Here is a 21,044-nt window from a genome sequence, read left to right on the forward strand (position 1 = left end):
AGCTTAAGATTATTCATTGTGAAAACTTGTCTCTGAATGGGATGTTGTTACGGGAACGAATGAATGAAAGTCCTGTTTTTTTTTCCCAACTGAGGCAAACAAATAGCCTTCGTGCTGGATGTGTGAAAGGGCAACGTTCTCTCATATTATCCTTGGATATTGTACTTGTTTTAGGTCAGTGGTGCTTCATCACTGTGTGAGAACTGAAACGAAGCAGGATGTACTGTGAGTGAACTTCTTGCCCTGCTGCACTAAGTCCATTCATACGACAATTTCATGAATAATCTGTGCTGTGATGAGATAAATGTGTTTTAACAGTGAGGTATATGTAAAAGTAAAGATTCTTTACACTGAATGTTTTTTTGTCACAATACATACAGTATATATTTTATACTAGGGGGTTAATGAGCATGTGACAAGGTGAGGGGAGACAAGAAGCATGCATGGTTCACACATCTACTACGGCAGGAAATGAAGAGAGGCAGGAAGGTCACGGTCTAACATGACAGAAGAATAGGAACGAGGACGCAGACATGAGTGGACCGAGCGACTGAAAATATGAATGAGTGGCGTAAAACTCGAAACCGTGACAAACCGAGTACGAGGAGGAAATGGAAAAATGATGGGGTAGAAGGTTTTTTTGGTTTTTTTCCGACAGGGTTTGCCAAGGTCATGAGACAAATCCTTGAAATTCACAGAGACGGAGCAAACCGAAAGCAAACCTATACATTTCAGGTGTTTTTACATAGTTTATTAAATTTAATTAATAAATCTTAGTACTAAGATTTTGAACCTAACTCAACATTACTCAACAGAGTGGGAGTGAGGGAGAGAGGGAGGATGGGAGGGACCAAAAAGTTGTCAGTCAGAGTTTTTGCTCGTGTGGTTGGTGGTACATATTTCTGTAACTTCCTCATCTAACCCCCGCAAACAGAAGTGCCATAAGAAGGAGGGAGAAAGTGAAAAAGGGGAAGGGAGGTTCAGTGATGTGTGTGTAGAGGAACACCTCTCTCTCTCTCTCTCTCTCCCTCTTTCTCTCTGCACTTTAAGAGCGTTACCACTTCAGCCAACATCCTGAAGCGGGCCACTCTCTACTCCACCCCTCCTCTTCTCTCTCCTCCTGAGCTATGCATGGACTCCAGCAGAGGAAGGCAGTGAGGAGAGCAACTTTTCAGGAGACAGATCAATGGTGGGAAGGGGATCTGCTGTCTTTTTTTACAGCGCTAGACTGACAATAGGAAGCAATCCTCCTTTCCTGTGTGTTTTCTGTGTAACATCAGCAGGATCAGCAACTTGTGGATGGAACAGCATAAAGGACAAGCAGCCAAAAGAGGAGAAGGGGGACATTGACACACAGGATTGAAGGGGTACACCTACCTGCTCACTCATCTCCTCTGCCTGTTGGAGTAACCTCCCTCTCGCTCTCTCCCTCTCCTCCCCCGGACATGGGCCGCCTGCTGGCCCTGGTCCTCGCCTACCTGGCCTACCTGTTGGCCATCGTCATCGGCTCCGAGCGTCAGCAGCACCGCGTGAGGCACGGCCCCTGCAGCTACACCTTTATCCTCCCCGAGGTTGAGCACTGCAATCCCTTAAAGGACTTCCAGGTCAGCAACACCCTGCAGAGAGACTCCCCATCGGAGGCCGAGCTGGATTTGAATCAATCGAGGCAGGATAAGGCCCAAAAGGAGAGGCCTTCCTGGCAGGACAAGAAACTGGAGAGTCTGGAAAGTGCCATGGAGAATAACACCCAGTGGCTGCAAAAAGTAAGACCTGTGCACTGTAAACTTAAAACAACCACTTTATCTCCTATCATCTAACTTGATCATGTCAACATTTGCATTCCCATACACCTCACTGTAGCCTGCAGATCTTGTAACACAATCGTATTGGGGGGATTACAAAATTATTGTCAATGTAGTAAACTATTGGATAACATTTGACAGGCCTGAATTATTGATAAGCTCAGCGCTTTGCAGGGACTCCCTGGATACAATCTGAATGCACAACTAGCTCCATGACAACGCCTGCTGTAGGAGTATTTATGTGTATATGAGACTACTGGGATAGCAGAACTCCCTGTTGCAAAAGCAGCAAACACAAGATAAAATAAATTTGCTAATCCAAAGTGTTGCCAAACATACCTCACACACGGTCAAACCTTCGAAACGAAAAACACCCACACCCACAAGGAAAGAAGTACACGCAAACATATGTTTTCGACTCATGTTTCAGTTGATTTATAAGCCAATGAGGCCAAACTCTCCAGAGTTAAGTTTGAATAAATATGTACCGCAGTTTCTCCGTAAAATAAGTGTTTATCTGCGGGAGACACATCGCTGCATGACTCCTGGCTGGGTTGTTACTCTTTGCAGTTGGGCTCCGATTGTGACGAAGTAAAATGATGAAAATGATTCGATTAAAAGTGCTTTCACAATAGTGTTTTCATTTCTAAGGTCATCGGGGCACAGAATCAGTCAAATCAGTGTCTGGGACTGGCTGACTTACACGCCACCCTTCTCCGCCCGTCTCTCTCTATTCTTCTCTGCGTCTCTCTCTGAATACGTGTGGAGGACACTAATCACAGGGCTGATTATCAGTGTCACGGAGAATGTTTAGACTGGCCAACTGAAGGCAAACACGTTAAAAGGATTTGGAAAACGGGATTGTATGAACACCAGTGATCTCCCTGTGCTGGCCACAGAATGTCCCGTGTTTTTCTCTGCCTTCCCTTTCCCTCGTTCTTTTCATGTTTTCTTTTCACTCTCTCGCTCTCGGCTTGATGAATGCTCCTCATCTCACACCTCGGCTCATCAGATCTGTAACTCTTTGTCTGTCTTCTTCATGCTCCCCTGGCGCCCTGTTGGGAACACACACACACACACACATGAAAAACACACTCAATTCCCCTGTGCACACTATGTCTGATGTTAAGTCTGTGAGCTGGAGACCGAGCTTCCATGGGAGGCATCCCAGGAGGCAACTCTTTATGTGTGTGATTCAGAGATGGAGAAAGAGAAATGCAAGGGAGAGACTTTTTCTCATGCACACACATGTTTCCTGACATATTCTCACTCGCATCTTCTCATCACCAGCAATGGGACAAAACCCACCTTCACTTTCTTCTCCACAGAAAGTGTGGCATCAAGCCCAAGATGTCACACCTAGCAGGCCAACGTGACTCATAAATGCTCATACCAAAGCTTTCCAACCTTTGACCTTAGATGGGAGAAGCCTTTCAGCACCTTGTGGAGCTCATTAAGCCCATCTGCATAACCGAAGATGACTTTGAGGCGCAAGCATGTCAGCGAAGCTTTGCACAGTCTCACTCAAAGCTCCACTGGGATGTTGCAACCATTACTTTGAGCCTTTCATCCAAACGTAGGAGTACACACACACACACACACACACACACACTGCACAGAGGAATCTCCACCTGGATGAGTGCAAGGCTGCACTAATCCAGGGTGCAAGGCTGTGTCAATGTTAAAGTTGACTTATTAGGGCAAAAACATGAACATGAGAAAACTAGTTTTGTTTTTGACGTGCGCTAACCCCTCGCAGCCCCCGTCAAGTCTATTCCGCTGCCTGGGGGGGTTGGCAATCGGGACGTGAGCATGCCTCTGTTAGTACTTTCAAGAGGCTGTGCAGATTATGCTAATGCAGAAACAGTGCAGGGATTAAAGTGGCTCCCGTTGGTGACCTGATTTCTTGTACGTCCCCACATTACTTACACTATTACACTGTCCAGACGATTGTCTTTCATTCCTGGGATCCTTCCTCCATCTTCAATATATTCAGATATTTCTTGCTGTCAGTTGCAGTTTCTCTACCTCACTTTGGAGCAGCCCAACAGCTGTCATCAGAGCACAATGGAGTTACAGTGAGCAGTGCCCACTTTTCGCAGATGTTAAATTTCCTGCGTTTCACCAAAAACTGTCAGAACTTCTTGGATGAGAAACTTCCAGAAAAACTTCCAGTCAATTTGCTACCAACTTAATGCGTTTCTGACAATGTTTACCATGTTAATCTTGTTGGTTTATCATGCAAGCATTCTAACCTTAAGACAAAGTGCTGTTTAGGGTGATTGGAACGTCATTAGATGATTTGGAAGTGTTGGGAAAGTTTTGACTTGATGATGGATCGAAAAATTGGGGGAGTTGCCAAAATTATTACAGTTTATCATGAATTATTGTATCACCTCCATTCAGTACGTACAAATATCACACAGACTATAAATGTCAGTCTTTTTGAATCGCCGAAAGAATGTCCAAGGAACTTCAAAGTCATTAGGATTTATAATTTTGACTGCTCTAGGGCAAGTGAAAAAAAGATAAAAATGGCCCGCTTTTGGTACAACATGAAACACTTAACGTACAAAAAAGTACTTGGCAATCCATCCAAATTATTTTAAGACTAATGAAATGCAATCAAGCATTACATCTGGTGATGTGATGTCATTCGTGACGCGTCACTTGCTTTTTCATTGCCAGAACAGTTGGGTTTCATAGTGTAGTACCCAAAGGTCTCATACTTACTATGTAAAATGCCATGAGACAATGTTTGTCGACCTAAAAGGAAATATTGGTTGCCATGTAATGTTTTCTTGACCGAAAATGGTGAACGTCAACAATATAATTGCTAAATCTGTTGGGTGACCAGTAGTGGACTGAACACCCCTGGCTAAGGACAAATTCTTATGGGTTGTGATCATTCCCTGTCCCTCACACCCATTTCTTGGCGTGCCTACCGCCAGAACACCCAGCAGATAAGTTTCCATCTTCATTAGTAACTACAGCTGAGAACAAATCTAAGTCTAGTGGCATAGCAATTAGGACATTATGATACAACTACGACTTCTCAGCACTGATCCCTCTTTTGTTCCTTTTATACGCAACATAAAAGAATCACAATACATCTCAGATGCGACTTATCTGCCAGCGTATATGACAGCTGCAATGAATGCAATTGGCAGAGGGAGACGGCGTGTAGAAAGACCTCTGAATTACAGAAGGCTGTAATAGGAACACTTTGGACAGGCAGACTACGGTGGCTTACATGAGGCTGATTAATATGCAAGGATCTTTGGTTCCTCCTTTGGATTTAGCTTTAATCAGTTTGGTAATCTATTCATTACCGTCATTACAGAGGGAGTTTTATCCCCCTGCTGTCTCAGCCATCCCAAAGACGGGGAATGTGAACAATGGATTTATAGACCAAGAGTGAGAAAAGGGGAAAGTTTGAAAGTGAAAGAGAGGAATTGAGAAAGTCAGGGACGAACAATCAATAGCTGATTTATCTACCATACTGGGGGTGAGTATGTTTATAAAAAAAAAAAAATTTAAATATTGTAAGATTCTTGTGACAAGTGAGAATCATTTTCCTTTGGTGATGTACATTTGTGTTGGGGAAAAACAATCTTTCTGCACATAGCCTCTCATTAGCGAGATAATTTTTTATGCTTTCCCCTCAGAGACCTAATTTTCCAGCCATGTAGTTTAATGAATGTAGTCTGATCTATTCTGCGCAGGAAAGTCATAAATATTAATGTTCTTGTGGTTCGATATTCTACTTTGCCTTATTGCAAAGGCACGGGCTGCTGACCATTAAACGCCATACGATATTCCATCATTCTCAGCAGGGAAAGCAGTATTTGTCTTCCCCTCTGCTTTTGTTCAAACACACCACATTAATAAGAACATCTATTTATTGGAGCAAGCTGGGTGCCAGCCCATATTTTACTCCTGTTGTATCTTATGATGGCTTTTTACCAATGCTTCTCTCTGTGAGCTTGTGATTGATTACAATGTGTAAACGACTGTCCCTGAGGTCCATCACGTGAATATCGCCACACCAGCCCCTGTACTCCAATCTTACATTACCTTAACTACATAAGTTGGTAACTAGTGCGTGCAAGTACCAACATGCAGATCACTTCAAGGTTGTTGCAGCAAGTCGTCAGTCGGCGGGGACATTATCGAGTAAAGCGTGGGTTTTAATCTCAATCTGACATTGTGAATAATATGCCCAGGGTCTGTTTGCTCTCTTTACAGTTGGAGAACTTCATCCAGGAGAATGTGCGCTCTGGGATGGAGGAAATAAAGAGAACTGCGGTACACACCCAGACAGCAGCCATGCTCGAGATGGGAACCAACCTCCTCAGCCAATCAGCAGAGCAGACTCGCAAACTGACAGATGTCGAGACCCAGGTGAGCCCATCGTGACGGATAGCACGAAAACCCCCGGGATAAAGCGCGTGCGGTCAGTCCAAAAGTACGAGTGCCTGGACCACAATGTCCCCAGTAAAATAAGTTTGGCGAAAACCCTAATTAAATGTAAATCAGAAATAACCCGCTGAGAAGCCGTGCCCAAAGGTGGTGGCAGCTGCTTTATAACAGCTGGTATTTGGTTGTGCAGGCTCTGATTGACACAATGAGATGAGCTGCACATCTGACAACAAGCCAATTAAAACATAAAGCTCAGTAGCAGAGCACAGATGTGTCTTCAATCACACCACAGACCTGTTTTTACAGACTGGGCTGGTTTTATTCACATGCTTTCTTTTTTCTGTTATCAAAGTTGAAACCTGAACAAACATCTAAGCGGCTTTGTTTGAGTTTTTGTTTTATCTGCGACTTCAAAACATGTCACAAAAAGGGGCCAAAGTGATAACTTCGGCTAATATGTTTATTATAAGATCAAAACAATGAGCACGATGCAACAGGTCTTTGTTATATGAATGAATCCGCTCCATCCGTGTCTTCATCAACAAGTCTCATCACTCCCATTTTCATAAATGCAAATATTTAATGAAGTTATTCTGGTTTTTTTTTTGGTTTTTTTTGCAATCTGTAGGTGCTAAACCAGACAAGCCGCCTGGAGATCCAGCTGCTGGAGTACTCACTCTTCACCAACCGGCTGGAGAAACATATTCTGCTGCAGACTCAGGAAATATCCAGCCTCAGTGATAAAAACAGGTGAGCAGACAAACGTGCACAAGATTATCCAAATAAAAAATCTGCCAAAACAGTTGATGCTGATAATTCTGACACTCGATTTTACAAGTTTGTGTTGGAACAGTAGTTGGAGATTTGGAACAATGTGGGGGTCAAGTTATTTTGCCATTGATGCGATTGTTATTGCTCTCCGAGGACTGTGTTTTCCATTAATCTCTAAGGTAACGAACATTGAGGGTGCTGCTTTCTTTGTCTGTCTAGCTGCTCCCATCCCTTCCCTGATCCAAAATACCCTGGTGTGGCTGCTGTGAGAAGCACAGAACACGTCTCTTCCTCTGCACCAAAGAACATTTTCTCAGGAAGTTAGCCAGGGATTATATCTGTATATGTACACATATGAAACCAGTCCTTGATACAACAACTGAAACAATTATGTTGAATGACTGAATATGATGTCAGCAACAAGGCACTTAACCACAATATAATGTGCATTGTGTGTTTTGCCAGTGCATGATAGGAGGGGTTTCCCGTTCTTCTCTCTAGGAACACAAGGTCAGCTTGAGGCCAGCAGGGGTTAAGGACAGAGTGCTGGGCAGTGTGAAAGGGAGTCGCTGTTTTCTATCTTTGTACGTGGTTTGTTGATCATTCCGTCCGTCTGTACCAAATGTGACAGGAAGAGCACAGTGCCCCAGCCCCAACACCTGTTACACATCAGGCCCTGCTTGGCCCTACTCTGCCCTTTGGCCCCTTTCTCCTTCAAGTCCGACATGAATACGTCTTCACAAGGGTAAACACCATGACAGGACGCATGAAATTAGAAAGGTCATAGTGGATTTGCAGCCAAGCAGCTGTGGAATAAAAGGGAACCACGTACTGCAGTGTGTGTGTGTGTGTGTGTGTGTGTGTGTGTGTGTGCGTGTGTGTGTGTGTGCATCTGGGCTACTGCTGCTGGGCCTTAGGGCACAAAGTCTGTTTTTGAGCTGCTGCCAAACTAAAAAGAGAGAGGCATGTTTGTTTTCATAAGAATTACATGTAAAATAGTGCTGGCAGGGAGCGCAGCACATAGCGCAGAGAAAGCAGACTAATAGCAATATCTATTTTACAACACAAATAATAAGACAAAATCACAAGCACACAGTAAAAGGGTAAACTGCCCAGAACTGGAACATGATCCTAAATACCATGTTTTTGTTAAAACATTGCTGCGCTGCTGGGTTGCTGCTGTGCTCTTGTGCGTTTGACCGTCCTTCAAAAGCAAAACACACAGAACGGAGAACAATTTGTTAGCTTGCTTTGCCACATTTACCCCCCGTAAAGGAAATATGAAATGGAAGTGATGTAAAAAATGATTTGAATTGATCCAGCGTTCCTTCCTGGCCACATACAAAGTTACTACTTAAAGTGGAAGATTGAGGGTACACATTTAGTGTAGCAGCTGTGTACGCACAGGCCCGAAAAGTAGCTTGTTCAATCTGGTTCGCTGGATTGTTTCGATAAATAACTGCTGCAGAGTCATTAGTCAAAGCCATAAAGATCAGCCAGAGGGGATTTATGATCTTCATTTGGAGGTGGTGGTGGGGGGTGTGGCCCTCGCATACACACACAGACACACACTGAACATGCAGCATAACGCACAGGTCCATCTGTGAGTGCTGCTGCAATACAGGTGTTTATGTGACGTTAGCCCGATGAGACTGTCATGTCATGTGTTCATTAGTCATCCTCGTGTACATTTCCACTGTAAAAGCCAAATGCTGAACGGATGGATTTTCCATCTTCACCCACCCTGCCCCGCCACAACCCAACATGTGTCTGAGCACTCGATGTAACAGTGCATCTTATGGTCTTGACTTTCCTTGAGTGCACTGTAAAGAAGCGAGCAGAATGTGAAAATTATTATAATTTTTTTTTGTGCCCCGTTTGACAGTTTTCTGGAGCAGAGGCTCTTAGCCCTGGAGGCGCGGCATGGGAGGGAGCTACAGGGCCTGCAGAGTGAAAAGCAGCAGCTTCAGGAGCTTCTGGAGAGGCAGAGTCGACTGGTGGGTCAGCTCCAGGGCGAACTGGGCAGCTCCACGCTTAACAGCACTTTGATTCAGAGACAGCAGGCCGTGCTCACAGACACTGTTCAGCAGCTGCTCACTATGGTCAGCCACTGCAATGGTAAGGAGAAGGCGGTAATGAGCAGATTGTGCCGTCACAGTGTGATTTAACAAGAAAAGTGTATATCCATATAAAGGACTATTGCTATGACTCATCATCTCATCTCATCAAATGTCAGAAATTGTTTATGACCAAAAAGTACAGTACTACACCACCATGACTACACGGTGGTGTAGTGGTTAACACTCTTGCCTTTGCAGCAAGAAGACCCAGGGCCTTCTTCCATGGAGTTTGCATGTTCTATCTCCAGGTTCTCCGGCTTCTTTCCATGGTTCAAAAACATGCAGATTTGAGGATTAGGCAAATTGACCGTAGGTGTGATTGTTTGTCTCTATGTGGCCCTGTGATGGACTGGCAAACTGTCCAGGGTGTACCCCGCCTATCACCCTATGTCTGCTGAGATTGGCACAGCTCCCCCTGCAACCCTCGTGTGGAGGATAAAGTGGTAGAAGATGGAAAATATCTCTTAGGGCAGCCTGTAATTTAAAACACACTGCATACATGTATGCACAGTGTCTAATGCTACAAGAGATGGTCATGTTTGGGATTGGGATTAATCGTGTAGGCTGCCATCTGAAAAACACATGGTTGCCTGTTCTTGCAGAAATCTCCAATATGCCCAAAGAGGATTCGCTGCATTTCAGAGACTGTGCGGAGATCCTACAATCTGGAGTGGCAGAGAGTGGAATATATAGCATCCGCCTCCCCAACTCTACCCAGACAGTCAAGGTAGTACGTCTTTAAAGGTCACTGGCCTTTTCTTGCAAATATCACTTAACAGACTGTGACATAAAACTTTTTTTTTTTTTTTGGGGCATATTTTATTATTTTATCCATTTGTCTGGCTTGTATTTAGCACCGGGATCATTTCACTTGTATTAAAACTTCACAGGTTTTGTCCAGTCAGCATAATGGGACGCTCACATACGTATATGCACGCCACATAATGACATTTAGAGGGCTTCACTTCCTTTTTTTTGGATCACAGTAAACAATAGAAGGACAAACTAGAATGAGGCAAGGGCAATTTGCTGTGATTTCTGGTTCAGGGCTTGATAGAAATGCCATGTTGGGTTAGAGAGAGCTGAAATAATAAGCAACAGGAGCGTTGTGCCCTGCAGGCTTCACCGTGAGTGCTAGTGCACTGCTGAATGCAAAAAGCTTAACAAGTACCTAAGCTGACCTGAAGTAGCTGGCATCTACCAGAGGGCTATCCTTTCTTTGAGTCACGGCTGGCATTCTTTGGCTTCACTCTCAAGAAACAAAAAGAAGAAGATAACAGCTGCATTACTTTCAATCCAGTTTGCTGGTTAGCCCAAACTCCCACTGACTCTTTGTTCCGCTGTTCTTCCTCTTCATTTCCTTTGGGCAAGGCAGCTACTTATTAGGCACGGCTGCCAACTGCAGCGAATATACATTCTCTGCGATGCAAGTTAGCGCTCCTAAATCATTGCTGCTCTCAATCTATGCCATCTAATCCCACTGCGGCCGACAAGCTGGGTGGCTGCGTGGAAATAGGGCAGATACAAATTGGCCTATTTTCAAAGCCAAGACTGGGCTTCCTCAGTTGGACCAGAGACAAACGGCATAGACATAAACGTATGTGATTTATCCCCGTTAACCCACATCATCCAACTTTTTAATTACTGTGGCTGTGACTAATGAAGACGTTCATTTATATAATGTTTCCCTATGCATACGTTTAGGATCTGTTCATGCACAGGGCTTGTAAAATTGGAAATAAAATATCACATTATCTTCTCCCCCACAGTTAATATGTTCAAATTGTCCACATTTTTTCATTTTATTGTTATGGATTTTGTCCTTTAATGATTAAATTAAAGATCCGGTCTAAATCACAGTAATGACCACATTCAGGGAGATGACTGAAACTGTGAGAATCCCATTTTCGGAACACTGTTTCTGTAAGCAGTGCGATGCTTGTACGGCCGTAATGTGTGCTATTGCAGGTCTGAGGTAAAAGTCCTCAGTGCCTTTTGACCTAGATTCAGGTTTGTTTTGCTGGAAAAGTGCTGAAAACTTGTTTCCTTTCTAGCAGAAAATTGTGAGTCAAAATGCCAAATGTGAGAAACCCGTACGGACTCTGTACTGCGCGGCTGGATGAATTTAAGCAACCAGCAAAGCATATCAATTCAAGCGCATCAGTATTTATCCACACTGCATTTCTTAGACACTTGAGATCTATTATTCAAAGTAAAGCACCGTATTGATATCACCATATCAGTCCAGCGCTGAGGTTAGGGTTATCTGCACAACCTTCACTTTTTGTGTCTAATCTTTTCCCACCTCGGGGAGCAATTCACAGTCATTGAATCACAATACGCAAGGTCCAGTTAAATCATAGTAAAACAAATCCCTTAATAAGTCTCTATTACAACTGCAATACATTCCTATTTGAGTTTCCTCACATATCTGCTAAATGTGAAGCCAAGAAAAAAAAAAAATGAATCACTATGTGTAACCAAAAGATGAGGAGGAGATGCCTCCTCCTCCTCCTCCTCAATCCTCACTCAAGGGGATAAGAAAACAAGCTGATATGTTAGTTTTTCCTTCTCACCTGGTTTATTCTATTTAATGACACCATGAAATCTTACCCACTCGTTCATCCCTGACGCTTCCAATGCATGCCTCATATTATTGAGTGTTTTATTAATTAATAATAATTTATTAATTACTTTTTACAGACCACTTTAGTTAATTTGTTTACACCATATTTGTAAGTCTTAGGCCACCATTGGATTTGTTGTTTTATCAATGATATAATGAAAACTCATATATAATTATTTTTCAATCACATATCCAGAAAATAATGGGAAACATGTATGCAGGTTTAAAATGACAATTGTCACTTGTATAAACGAGGACTCTTCATGTACTATCACATAGGACAGTGTGTGTTTTTCCAAACTGTTTCATATAAGGAACCATTTTTTTTTACAGTCGACACGTCCCTATTTAAACTGTATAACAATATATCGCAACAAGAGCAAATGTGTGCATAGTATAACATGTTTGAGTGTTTCTGTGAGTTAAAGAAATGCTGTTACAGACTGTAACACCTAAGATTACTTTTTTTTTGACTCACTAACTTTCTAATATTTAAATCAATCAATCAATGTGCGGTGCCCTAGTGCCCCCCTATTGACAAATTGACAAGAGTTTTCCTGCCGTTTTATTCCAGGTGTTCTGTGATATGAAAACTCGAGGTGGTGGCTGGACAGTGCTGCAGCATCGGATGAACGGCTCAACCAGTTTTCAACGCGGGTGGAGGGACTACAAAATGGTGGGTTCTTCAGACAGTGGTGGCATCACTATCAGTATAAGTGCTACGGCTCAGTGTTGTGGTGACTGAACAGGAAGTTCCAACACTGAGCAGGAAGTTGGCACGGAGAGGCATGGGAGGTGACGGGCCTGTGATGATGTGATCCCAGGTGACCTGTGGTTGTTGTATTTGGCTGCCCTCGTGTTTTCTACCACCGCCCCATGTTATTGCACCTGCTCTTTCCCCCGTCCCTGTACTCCCACACATGCAATATATATGAAGTTCTGGGTGGTTTTTTTTATTTATTTTTTTTAATTTATATTTACATTTCTCCACATCATCTCAATACTGTTTGGGCAACATACTAAAACAAATGCTCAAGAGCCTGCGATGTGAGTCTGTGTTAAAATCTGCAGCGATCTGTGTTTGGGTTTTTTTGATTGAGCAGCAAATGATGTCTCACCCATGCCAAGCAATCAGTTGACACAGCTTGCATTTGAAATGAAATGCAAAGAGGACGGAGAAAGAGAGAGTGACGGGGAAAAAAAAAAAAAAAACAGCTTTAAAACCTCTATAAAGAACAATATTTTTACAAGTGGATTATAAATATTTGCTTCCAGTTCAGTTGGGGGCGTGGGAGCACGGGGGCCCCATAGATGGCAGATAACATATGTACTAAAATGCTTCACTGCTCCGGGCGACTCTTTATAGCCTCAGAGGCTGAGGTCGGTGTTGATCAAAGGTTGCAGATGAAATGATAAATGTGATTCACTCGCGCTTTTACAAAAACTAACAATAGAGAGAGTCTGACAGCTGGGAAAAAGTGGCTTAGAGTCCAAGGGGTAAACAAGGACAACACGAGGACCCTCTGTACTCAAACAGACTAAGAATGATTCAATTATCATTATTATTATTATTATTATTCTTTTGCTTTGATAATGCAATAACACATGCAGTCACAGTTAATGCTTATACCTTATCAACTCACATCAGTCAAAGCAGTATCGTGCACTTGACAGGCCTCTGAGATTAATTCAATCAGCGCTGCATTGCATCCCCGTTCTCGTCAGGAATGGAACATCGCGTGTCATCACATGATCTCCTCGGAGTGACAACCTCCATTCCCACTGGAAACTATTTCTGTCAAAGCCGCCTTCAAATCCACGGTTTTCCATATCAATTTTCAATTCACACTGCTGTTGTCGTAATGAAATTGTGTCTGAGTTACTGCGGCTTTCACCGCGGGTAAATCACGTGCGGCCCTGGCGTTTCTCCAGTCTGTAACTGGTGCTTTAGGTTTCATCATAAAATAATTGCGAAATCGTGGAAAGGTGAGCCTTATAGAATAGCTTTAATGCTTGCAGCGTTTGAGCGGTAACAGTCCGTGTGGGGTGTGGGGAGGGGACTTTAAGTGCCCTCCCCAAGTGCCCTCCCCAGTACCACTAAAAAAAGTACCTCTAAAAATAAAACTAACATAAAAGACGGCAACTGAAAATGCTGGAAATTGAGAAATGATTACGTTATGCTAAAGAATAAAGAGTGTTTTTTTGCCATTATTCTAATCTTTACATTTAGTAATTTGGTTATAAAGAAACTGCTGTTGAGTCATGCCCTCAAAACAAAGTCGACGATATGGTCTCAGCTACACATCCAGGTGGAACATTGAAGGAATATTAGGGGAAATTAATGTCTCAGTTGACTGACACCTTTGGTTTGGGACTGGGATATCAGGGAACTATCTAGGGCCATCAAAAATGATAAATGTGAGTTTTCTAAATTGAGGTTAGTTTTAAAAGTAACACTTGGCAGCTCCCTGGTAATATCACCGCCCGTGATGGAATATTAACTCCTCTATTGTTTCACCGTCTTTGTGTTTGTTCCAGGGCTTTGGAGAGCTGTCTGGGGAACACTGGCTGGGAAATGATATCATCCACAAGCTGACAAGCTCCCAGGAATACAGTCTGCATGTCCAGCTGAAAGACCGAGAGGGGAACGAAGCCTTCTCGCATTACGATCGCTTCCACATTGACGGAGAGGACCACAACTACAGGTAACCGCACAGCGTAACTTCAATGATTGAGTTATTTTTATTCATATAACCAAATTTTACTTGCGACTTATGTAAGCTTGGACCAAAGTTCATCCATCCGTCTTCTACCACTTTATCCTCCACATGAGGGTCATGGGGGAGCTGTGCCAACAACCATCCAGTCTCACCTACGGTCAATTTAGGGCACATGTATCTAGTGGCCCAGGGGCCACATTCGGTTGTAATCATTGCTTTGTTAAATGTATTACACTCAACATGAAATTACATATATTTAAGCTGTTTTTATCACAATTACCCTTGTCATTATTTGCTAAATTTATTGTGAACCATTTTATATCAAAACAAGCACTTTTACTTTGCAATTCTGTCTAATATCATAATGAATATCTTATATTGCCCACCAGCTATAAATAGTTGTTTTTCCACTTTTTTTCCTCTACGTTGGCCTCCCCTTGACCAGACTAGATGCTCATTGGCCCCCAGGTCATTTGAGTGTGACACCCCTGATTTAGGATGTCCAATTTACCTGAACCCCATATTACATGTGCTTGGACTGTGGGAAGAAGCTGGAGAACCCGGAGAAAACCCACACACACGGCGAGAGCAAGCAAACTCGACACCAGTCTCTATTTAAATTCTTACCTCATCAGACATTGAAGACGAATAGGATAAATAATAATGGAAGTGCTTTGTGTAAATGTGACATTTGGAGCCGTCTGTTGTGAAAGGTATAATTATAATATAGTTCGACCTCTTCAGTAGCTGCCTCATTAGGTCGTACGAACATCGCGGCAGATTAGAAATAGTTTGTATTCCTTTCTCTTCTCTTCCGTGCGCTTTCTTGCCTGCGAGCAGTGAAGTTTAAGAACCACTTGGACCGCCCTTTAATCATGTCATTCAAAATGATGAGCTCAACGGAGGGCACGCGGCCACTTTTCATCTGCCGCCATTACCATTTTGCCCATGCTAAGAAGTTGCCCCAAGGGGAGCCACGTCCACTGGAGTATCAGAAGAACACTCTGCCATACCTGCTCCTGCCAGGAACTGACAACTCAGACAAAGCTCCAGTAACCCAGCAATCACTAACAAGATTATGCGTGGGTGTGCTGAAGCCATGTTTCCCCTCCAAAACAGACAGGCAGAATCAAAAATAAACCAGAATAGTTTAGTTTCAATTTCATAGAAATTCACAGCGACCCGCCCCTGAGACTGATGCCCTGAGAGATCTCGAATCGTAATTGCACGTGGGTGTCTGCTTTCCAAGTTCCCTAATATTCCGGCAAATTGTGTTTGCCTGAGTTTGTTCCACGTAAATTAGCGCAATGAAAGTCAATATTTCGCAAAACGTTGCTGTGGGCTACACCGTGTGAGGTGAAGCACCTGAGCGAATATAATCGTCTCCGTATAGCTGCTACCTCTGAGATCATGTTGGGTTTAACTGGTTCAAGATGCACCAGCTTTGCTGTTACTGTGAACATGCGGGCTTCTTCGGGAGGGTTTTCGATGATAAATCCCACGCTTTCAACTATGGTTTCTGTGAAGCCAGTCAGCCGCAGCAGTCCCGCTTCTCAGCTCCGTCTCGTGTGCTCCCCAGAGCAACATGGAGGTCCTCACCTAAATCTCATTAATACTATTCATACATTAATCATCAGCATGACAGACCACTTTCCCCATTTGACTTAGCCAAGAATAGCTTTTCTTACAGTAAAACCAATGGTGTGCGTTCCTTGTAAATGTAACAGAATATTTTTTTGAAATAACAATATGAAGACACAGGCACCTTGAAAATTGACCAGTGTGTGGTTTGCGGTGTTGGTGGATGAGCTGGACTAATTAATCGGGACGTCATGGCTCAGTTCAGAGGTCACCCTTTCCAATAGGATATCCTGTATCCTGTGGTCGCCGTCCTGTCTCATATGATGCTTTTCAAATCACCAGTGGTCATGAATAGAAAAACCTCAAAACCCAAAAAAGTCCACTCTCTTTCGCTACCATTCCATATTTCCTCTCCATCCCTGACACTCTCATTTCAAACTCTTGTTTTGCTGCCTCTCATGGTGTGAACTTACAAATTCAGAGAGGGTTCTACGGTCTGGATCCTTCACAGACGGCGCGCCCCAGGTTACAGGGGGGTGAGGAGGTGGCGGGCATATAACTCATGGTTCTAAGTAGACAGAGCGACAGGACGGAGGAGAAAGGCCAGACAGCAGCACTGACCTCCTTGTCTGCTTTCTTCGAACCAGTAATGCCACACAGACAGTTGGACAGATACTAAAACCACCCACACATGCACAAAGACTCTGCTGCTCTGCTGCTGTAAGGTTGCTCTCGGACTGCTTGATTTGCTACCTGTAGTACAGCATGGAAGAAAAATGATGACAAGTTCAAAAGGTTTATTTTTTGTAGCAAGAGGAGACGGTACTTAATATAATATAACACAGAGTTGGTTTTGGTTTGATGAGTTTTATCGAAAAAACAACCTTCTACATGAGACAGATCTTAAAACCCAGACTTTTTTTTTTTTTGAAATATGGTCTCTTACAATCTACACACAAACCGACTGTAGTTCACAGTAAAACACATCTACAAACGGTCTAAATGCAAGAAATAGACGGGATTGAACCACCGACTCCTACATGCTGCCTCTCTCACTCCCTCAGCGTCTCAGCTCGGATCTCAGATCTAATCTCAACACATTAGATGATTTCAAAGACACTGAAGCTCAAAGGTTTTTTTTCTTTCAGACAGCAACCAAATAACTGCCATTTGGAGCTGCCAACCAGCAATGTTTTCCCAACAGAGCTTTTAAATAATATATAGAGGAGCCTGGGGCTGAGCTTTTGTGCTCAAATTCTTTGCAATTTTTCCTCCCTCTGAAACCAGCCTCCACGCCGAGGGCTTCAGTGGTACAGCAGGACGGACAAGCAGTCTCACCCACTCGGGCACCCAATTCAGCACCAAGGACAGAGACAACGACCACTGCACCTGCAAGTGTGCACAGCTTGCATCAGGAGGTACACAGCCACCCTCTAATCCTCTCAGTCTGCCTCTCCTTACAGTATAACCTGCATTTGTGTCCATCGCCTTGTAAATGTCCTGAAGTGCATTTAATTTCTCCTCCAAATCGTTACTGCGGACTAATGGCGCTTTTCCACCAGCACGGCACAGTACGGTTATCTTGCATTTCCCTTAGCGATAGTACCTGGTACTTTTTTTTAGCACCTGCTCTGGCGAGGTTCCAAGCGAACTGAGGCGATACTATGCGTGACATTGTCAGGCTTGGTCAGAGTGCCGTCACAGGAAGAGGCGACACAAGACACAAGAACCAAGAATCGGCTTGATTCCGACACAAGAATCAAGCCAGACAGTGCCGAACTGTAGATCAGTTAAAAAGACTTAATAATGCCAAAAAACGTGGGTTAATCTCCAACAGTTAATCTCTCATCATTTAAGAGAGGAGCATGTTTAGCGACAGCACTGGTGAAAGCGGCAATCGCCATATTTCAGTCCAGTGACTGTGTCAGACGGAGTCTGTGCTCCGGTCATGCAGGAAGTACTATACAAATCATTTTAATTAACTGATTCTAATGATTCAGTTACACTGAAAACAACTGCTTTACAAGTCACTAGTCACTCGTTTGTGTGTGGAAAAACTCAGGGATGACTTGAGGATGTACTATATTGTAATGGAAACACAATCTAAACTGTGCTGTGCCAAGGCGAAGCGAGTCGAGCTGAGGCCATAGGTGGAAAATGGGCTTAAGTCACGCTGTACGCTTGGGTGTTACAGTTCACGATCTCAAATTTAATCTTCCGACTTCTCCCTTGACCTCTGTGGCACATTTCCCCTTTTCCAGGTTGGTGGTTTGAGGCCTGTGGTCCATCGAACCTGAACGGCATATATTACCCCGCCACGTCCAGTGTGGTTCGCTACAACGGCATTAAATGGTACTATTGGAAGGGTCCCAATCTGACGGCAACTATGACGACTATGATGGTGCGACCGGCAAATTTCTGATGGCTCGTTCATGGCGTGGCACTCACGTCACCTTCCGTAAAGATAATATAAGATAAGCAGTTCTATTTTGGGAGGACATTTAAATCGGACGATTTCTTTTTCCAGCTTCTGGACATTGGAAGGGTACTTTCACAACTGCTTGTGGACACACACACACTCTCAGCAAAGGACTGTCCTGAGTGAGGAATTGCATTAACGAAATCTATGTACCAAGGTTTCCAGTCTTTATTTTAATGTGACTGTTTAGCTGGAAGAGGTCGGACATTGTGGTATGTTGTGGTGTCTGAATTCAACAGATGCACATACAGTTATTTGTATTGTTTACCTATTGTTTACTACTTTACATTATAGTGTATATTTTAAAAATATCAATTTCACACTAAAGTCTTTATTGACTCGGTATAAAAAGCCTGATTTAATACATAACTCTCCCTGTGACTGTAAGTGACTATATTCCAGTAAACTCGGAAGGATCGCTGCTTATTTTAAAACTGTACATCAAACACTACATCATTAGATAACCTACAGTGCCTTCAATTGTTTACCACTGTTTATACAACAGCATAAAGAAGTCATGCCTCTTTTAAAACTTTATTTTGTCAGAGATTTGCTTCATAAAGGCACAGTGTGCACTATCACTGCGATGATCTGCTTAAAAAATGAAATCTCTATCACCTGGGAACAAAGCTGTAAATGTTTTTTTGTTTTTTTTTTACTTTGATGAAACAATAAAGTCCACACATAGTATTTGGTGCTTTGTTCCCTTGCAAGCTATACATAAACATCAACATGCTGGACCGCCTTGCACCATTCATCTGATGAATTACCCAATAACACCGGGGCAGTGGTACCCATTAGAAAGCGGATGGCTTTTACCTCAACAAACAGTGACCTGCGCCTGCCAGTACACGCTGGAGACGGCAGCCGAGGATAACGGCTCGCTGGTTCACCGAAGGACAGCGTTGTCGTCTGCTCAATACATGTTGATTCTTTGATTTGTAAATGCAGATATAATACTCATACAGGAAAGTGTCACATACACCCGAGCACCAAATTATTCAAAGTATTTCCCCAGTGCTGTTGAACAGAGCAAAGAATTTTCAACACAAGTTTTTCAAACATCCTGCAGTACTATTTTGGATACTTGACTTGGCACAAAGAAATTAAATGATTCCACTTGTGATGAATTTGTATATCCTTGTCCTATCGACAAACGCTCAAACCCTTACTGGAGATGTTATATGTGTATGTGTAAATTGGGAGTCGGACCCTCCGTTTTAACTTGATTTTTAAAGTTTTGAGCATGGCTCGATGAAAAGGTCAGTTCTTAAGGGCATTTGTTTTTGGTTTCTGTGGAATCAAATGTGTTGCTTTGCTCTGTTTAACAGCACTTGGGAAATACTTTGAAAACAATGACATTTTCATAAGGGCAGGGGGGGGCTAATAATTTCGTCCTCAACTGTATAGGAGTTTCGATACGTCTCTCTTATTGAAGTGAGCGTCGCGCGTGTGCTTTCCGATTACGGCAAAATGGATACTAAACAAAACTGTGCATGGCTTTATTGACTTCCTGAAGGACTCGTCCTGATTTACCGCTCAAACGGGAAACACGCAGGCGCCGCTTACAACGGTAAAAACCACTCAGAGAGATAACGGCGCTGCTACTGTGCCCGCGTGTGTCTTAAAGTGTGCGCGCATGAATATAGGATGCAATCACGTGAGAATCTGTGAGGAAGCGGCAAAATATCATTACACGTGGACGGAGCGCCAGTGGCTATAAATACACAAAGTCGCGTCGACTTGACTCGAGCAGCGTATTGTAAACGCGTCCACACAAACACACACACTAACGCACATGCTCTGCGTGCATGCTGTGACCCCATTGCTAAACAAGTTTATTACGACCTCCAAGGGCTGAACAGGCGATAGATCACAGCGGGGGGAGGCCAGGGGTGAATCCATCAAAGTGACTTTAATAAAGACCACTTGATTTGGCCTGCTGGCTCAACAGATAAAATGGGTGTTTTCAGGTCCAGTGAAGCCGACCGGCGTCTGGGCCACAATGCATCTCTACTTGTCCCTGTTTATTAGATGGGTTACTTGTACGCAGAGAGAGAGAAAGACAGAGGGATTCTCAATATATGACTGACTGATTTTGTGTACACTTTAGCGGTGAGGAAAAGTGTGTTAGTTGTGTTCTTATTCATTTGATTTCCTTCCTTCAAACCGAAAATGTCAAATGGAGGTTTAGAGCTCATTTCTTTTACGTCGCCGTGCATGCCATTTGTTGGATTCACTCAGGGTGGTGATATATGACTGGAATGTGCAATGTATGAAATGCATCAAAGTCGTTTTTACTTGCTCGACGGAAACGTGGGGAAAGCTTTCTTTTCTTCCCCAGAGAAAAATCAATACTGATCTAATGGCAGAGCAAATTTGAAATTAGCTTAGTTTGGCATATCCCCTCCCCCCTTGGATAAAAGGACCAAACGTGAGCTCGGACATGTCTGAAGGCATCAAAATGCAACGATCCGCAATACAAGTCCTCAAACACACACAGTTTTGAAGGTGATCAGTCTG

General features: G+C 43.3%; 2 protein-coding genes across 3 annotated transcripts in view; one reads left to right on the plus strand and one right to left on the minus strand.

Moving 5' to 3' along the window:
- Positions 1-1,433, minus strand: part of LOC122786816 (collagen alpha-2(IX) chain-like) — a 39,867-nt gene extending 38,434 nt beyond the window's left edge. The window contains exon 1 of the mRNA XM_044053312.1: positions 1,378-1,433. The gene's annotated coding sequence lies outside the window, so the exon portion shown is untranslated. The remainder of the gene's footprint in view (positions 1-1,377) is intronic.
- angpt2b (angiopoietin 2b) lies at positions 1,050-19,613 on the plus strand. Of its 2 annotated transcripts, none has more exons than XM_044052078.1 (9): positions 1,050-1,763; positions 6,051-6,206; positions 6,853-6,974; positions 8,881-9,154; positions 9,741-9,842; positions 12,316-12,417; positions 14,280-14,446; positions 17,330-17,460; positions 18,304-19,613. In XM_044052078.1, exons 1-9 carry the CDS (start codon positions 1,446-1,448, stop codon positions 18,462-18,464), a joined length of 1,533 nt encoding a protein of 510 aa, XP_043908013.1. In that variant the 5' UTR covers positions 1,050-1,445; the 3' UTR covers positions 18,465-19,613. The 2 variants fall into 2 exon arrangements, with proteins under 2 accessions (XP_043908013.1, XP_043908012.1); XM_044052077.1 differs by having other exon boundaries at positions 8,881-9,113; positions 9,718-9,842.
- The last annotated feature ends 1,431 nt before the right edge of the window (positions 19,614-21,044 follow it).

This window comes from Solea senegalensis, linkage group LG20 (genome assembly GCF_019176455.1).
Source record: "Solea senegalensis isolate Sse05_10M linkage group LG20, IFAPA_SoseM_1, whole genome shotgun sequence".
Taxonomy (NCBI): domain Eukaryota; kingdom Metazoa; phylum Chordata; class Actinopteri; order Pleuronectiformes; family Soleidae; genus Solea; species Solea senegalensis.